Genomic DNA, 3,222 nt, shown 5'->3' with positions numbered 1-3,222 from the left:
CCTTTTTCCTGGCTGCGGTCAGATGGACATTCTCTTGGGCTGCGGTCCACTGTTTGGTTGCGATCAAACACTATGATGAGCTGCGGTTCATCGGTCGGTTGCGATCGACCCCTCCGTGTTGCGATACGGGGCAGGGTGCTGCGGGGCCGTGTCAGAGCTATATGCGCTGACCCTCATGTATGGGCATGCGATTGGTCCTGTGGCGCCAACAAAGTGTGTTATGTGTTCCTAAATGTACTTTCTGTGGTATGACTGGCCATACCATTGAGAAATGCTACAAGAAGCATGGATATCCACCAGGTTGGGTAGCAGGGTACAAGTCTAAGAACAAACAGACTCAAGAAATGCAGCAAGCCACCAACAGTTCCCTTAACCAGGTTGGGGATATAGGTCTTTCTACTGATCAGTTTCAAAGACTATTGTCTCTCTTGCAGAATCAAAACAAGGGAAGTCAAGGATCAATAGGTGCTGCTACTGTAACAGTTGCCACTCCTGAGATGAAATCAGACTTCAGGAACTCTATGAATAACCCCAATGAAGGCAGGTTTATTTCTAACTCTTATATGGTTAGTACTGTGTTATCCTCCTTTATTTTCACCAATAATATTGAATATTTATTCAACTAAATAAACTCTAAATAACTTGATAGTTTTGAGCTCGTAGAAGTCTGAAGCTTCTATTGATAAAACTCAAGTTTACAAAGCCTTTAAAAGCAAGAAATTAAGAATGCTACTGTGACATAGCTGGTCTCCCATCTCCACTATGACGCCAGTGGTAAAACCTCTTAAACATCTCAAACTTCAAGATTATTCAGAATTGCAGCAATTGGAGTCCTGACAACATATCTAGAAGACGACCATTTCAGATATCCTTGAACAACCGTTGCATTTGTGGGGGTAGCTGAACGGGAGAATGTCACTTGATACGATTCCTTTTGGTTTAGCTCTGAGAAGTTCAACGTGGAAGGCTCTACGGTAACACTAACCCCATCGGGTGGAAGAATTTCAACTGTGTAGGAGGAACTGACCTCGCCAACATTCGTCACGGTTCTAGTGTAGGTTTGTGATCCTGATGTTGATGTATTCACAAGGTTTAGGGAAAAGGAAGGGTAGTTTAGCTCTGCTTCCTGGATGGATATTGAACAGGTCACGTTACGTTGCAAAATGAGGCTAACTTGTTTATCTGTGTACCCTAATCCGCACAAGTAAGGCACGTAGTCTTCAGGCGCGACATCATAAACTAGCCCCGGATCGTTGGCTCTTGATGGATTAACCTGGCCAGCTCCAAGTGTAAAGATGTCAGCTGGGATTCCCCTTTCGTCTTCGATTTTGTTATTCCCGAGGTTAGTAGTGTCAGAAGTAGTGATGATTGCTGACTTGATTGCAGCAGGAGACCAATCAGGGTGCGCACTCTTGAGTAAGGCTGCAACACCGGCTAAGTGTGGGCAAGACATTGAGGTACCTGAAATAATGTTGAACGTTGGTTTGGAGTCGGTCCTATTTTCCACAGAAAATGGCCATGCCGCAATAATGCTCACGCCTGGACCTACAATGTCTGGTTTCAGAATTCCCGGGCTAGCGTTGTTCGGCCCCCGAGATGAGAAGTAGGAAACCGCCGGGGCGTGAGGGTCTCCGATTACAGTTCCCTTGAACAGGATTGTTGCCGTGGGATTTGAGGTTGAGTTTAGGTAAGATTTCACCTTTTCTCCATCGGCAAAGCTAAGGTGCGTGGCAGGGAGCACATGAGGGTCTACAAATGTGGTGTAGCCCTGAATGTCTTGGTTCACAACAATCATGGCAGCGCCGCCGGCTTCCTTCACAGTTGTTCCCTTTACAAGTGTCGGCACTAGACCACCCATATCACACACCACAACTTTTCCTTTGACATCATAGGTGTCCAGTGAAGAATTGCCGCAATATTTTACACTAAAATCACTGGCGTTCATCCCAGGATAGACAAGTGGAAGCAATTCCTGAGAAAATCTAGGCTGATAAGCTGATTGCCCATCTACTTCTTCCCCGTTTCCAAGACGTGCCGTTGCCACCACGTTTCTATCAACCGTGGCGGCTCCCACGGTGAGAATCCAGGGCGCTTCGTTTGACAAGGTGCTAAGGTTTGGGCCTGAATTCCCAGCGGCACAGCTAACAAAAATCCCATTTTCCATAGCCCTATAAGCAGCCAGGGCTATAACATCATCATAGAAAGGTCCAGATGGTCCACCCAGGGAAATCGAAACCACGTCTACGCCATCCTCAATGGCTGCATCCATGCCTGCCAAAATGTCAATTTCAGGACAGCCTCCACCACAGACCTTGTACATAGCCAAGTGTGCCCGAGGTGCGATTCCCGTGGCAGTGCCATTATCGCTTCCATAGACATTAGCACCGTCCACGAAGTTCCCAGCAGCCGTGCTTGACGTGTGTGTGCCATGTCCAACATGGTCGAACGAAGTAGACTGGTTTCCACTCCGGAAACTCTTTGCTCCAATGAGCTTGTTGTTACACTCAAAACTGTCACGTTTCCCCTTCCACTTAGCTGGTGGGGGAGACATCCCGTCATCATTAAAAGATGGGTGTTCGGGGAAAACTCCAGTATCCAGTACCCCAATGATCACGCCTTCGCCATAGTTGGAGCTGTTCCAGAACCCTGAATTCAGGTGCAGCCCCAAGAAGTTTGGAGTGTGGGTTGTCTGCAAGTTTAACACTCTCTGGGGTCGCGCATACACGAAACCATCCATCTTCTCCATCGCCTTCACTGCATCGGGGGATAATTTAGCAGCAAAACCGCTAATAACATGCTGGTAAGAGTAGATTATGTTCGAGGAATCCGTTGATGTTTCCATTGCCGAACGCAAAAACGACTGATAATGTGAATCTCTGGAGATCAGACCGTCTGGTAAGTCAACATGAACAATGTAAATCTCCGACTCAGTTGCGAAAATGGCAGAAAAATTAAGACATTCAATAATGCAGAAAAAAGTTAGAACAAGGTTCAAGTAATTAGCCATTTTCAATTCTCTATGGAATATGGATCCATCGAGCTAACTAGTCCCCTGATTTATACTCTCATATCTACATATATAGTTACATGAAGTTATCTATGGAAAATGGAATTCTTTGGTGATAACATGCATATATGGTTGGTTTCACAGATTATAACTATATATGTATGTTTCCCAACGTCGTTTTCCTAAGAAACGATACAAGGCCAATCTTGTTTTGC

At 45.8% G+C, this 3,222-nt stretch overlaps 1 protein-coding gene across 1 annotated transcript; it reads right to left on the bottom strand.

Annotated features, from left to right (window-relative positions):
- Positions 1-649: 649 nt before the first annotated feature.
- Positions 650-2,964, bottom strand: LOC109165287 (subtilisin-like protease SBT1.1). Its single transcript, XM_019313982.1, has one exon. It carries the CDS (start codon positions 2,840-2,842, stop codon positions 794-796), a length of 2,049 nt encoding a protein of 682 aa, XP_019169527.1. The 5' UTR covers positions 2,843-2,964; the 3' UTR covers positions 650-793.
- Positions 2,965-3,222: the final 258 nt, after the last annotated feature.

Source organism: Ipomoea nil, unplaced genomic scaffold (assembly GCF_001879475.1).
Source record: "Ipomoea nil cultivar Tokyo-kokei standard unplaced genomic scaffold, Asagao_1.1 scaffold0317, whole genome shotgun sequence".
Taxonomy (NCBI): domain Eukaryota; kingdom Viridiplantae; phylum Streptophyta; class Magnoliopsida; order Solanales; family Convolvulaceae; genus Ipomoea; species Ipomoea nil.
Note: the sequence above shows the minus strand (reverse complement) of the source record. Positions and strands in the feature narration are given on the sequence as shown.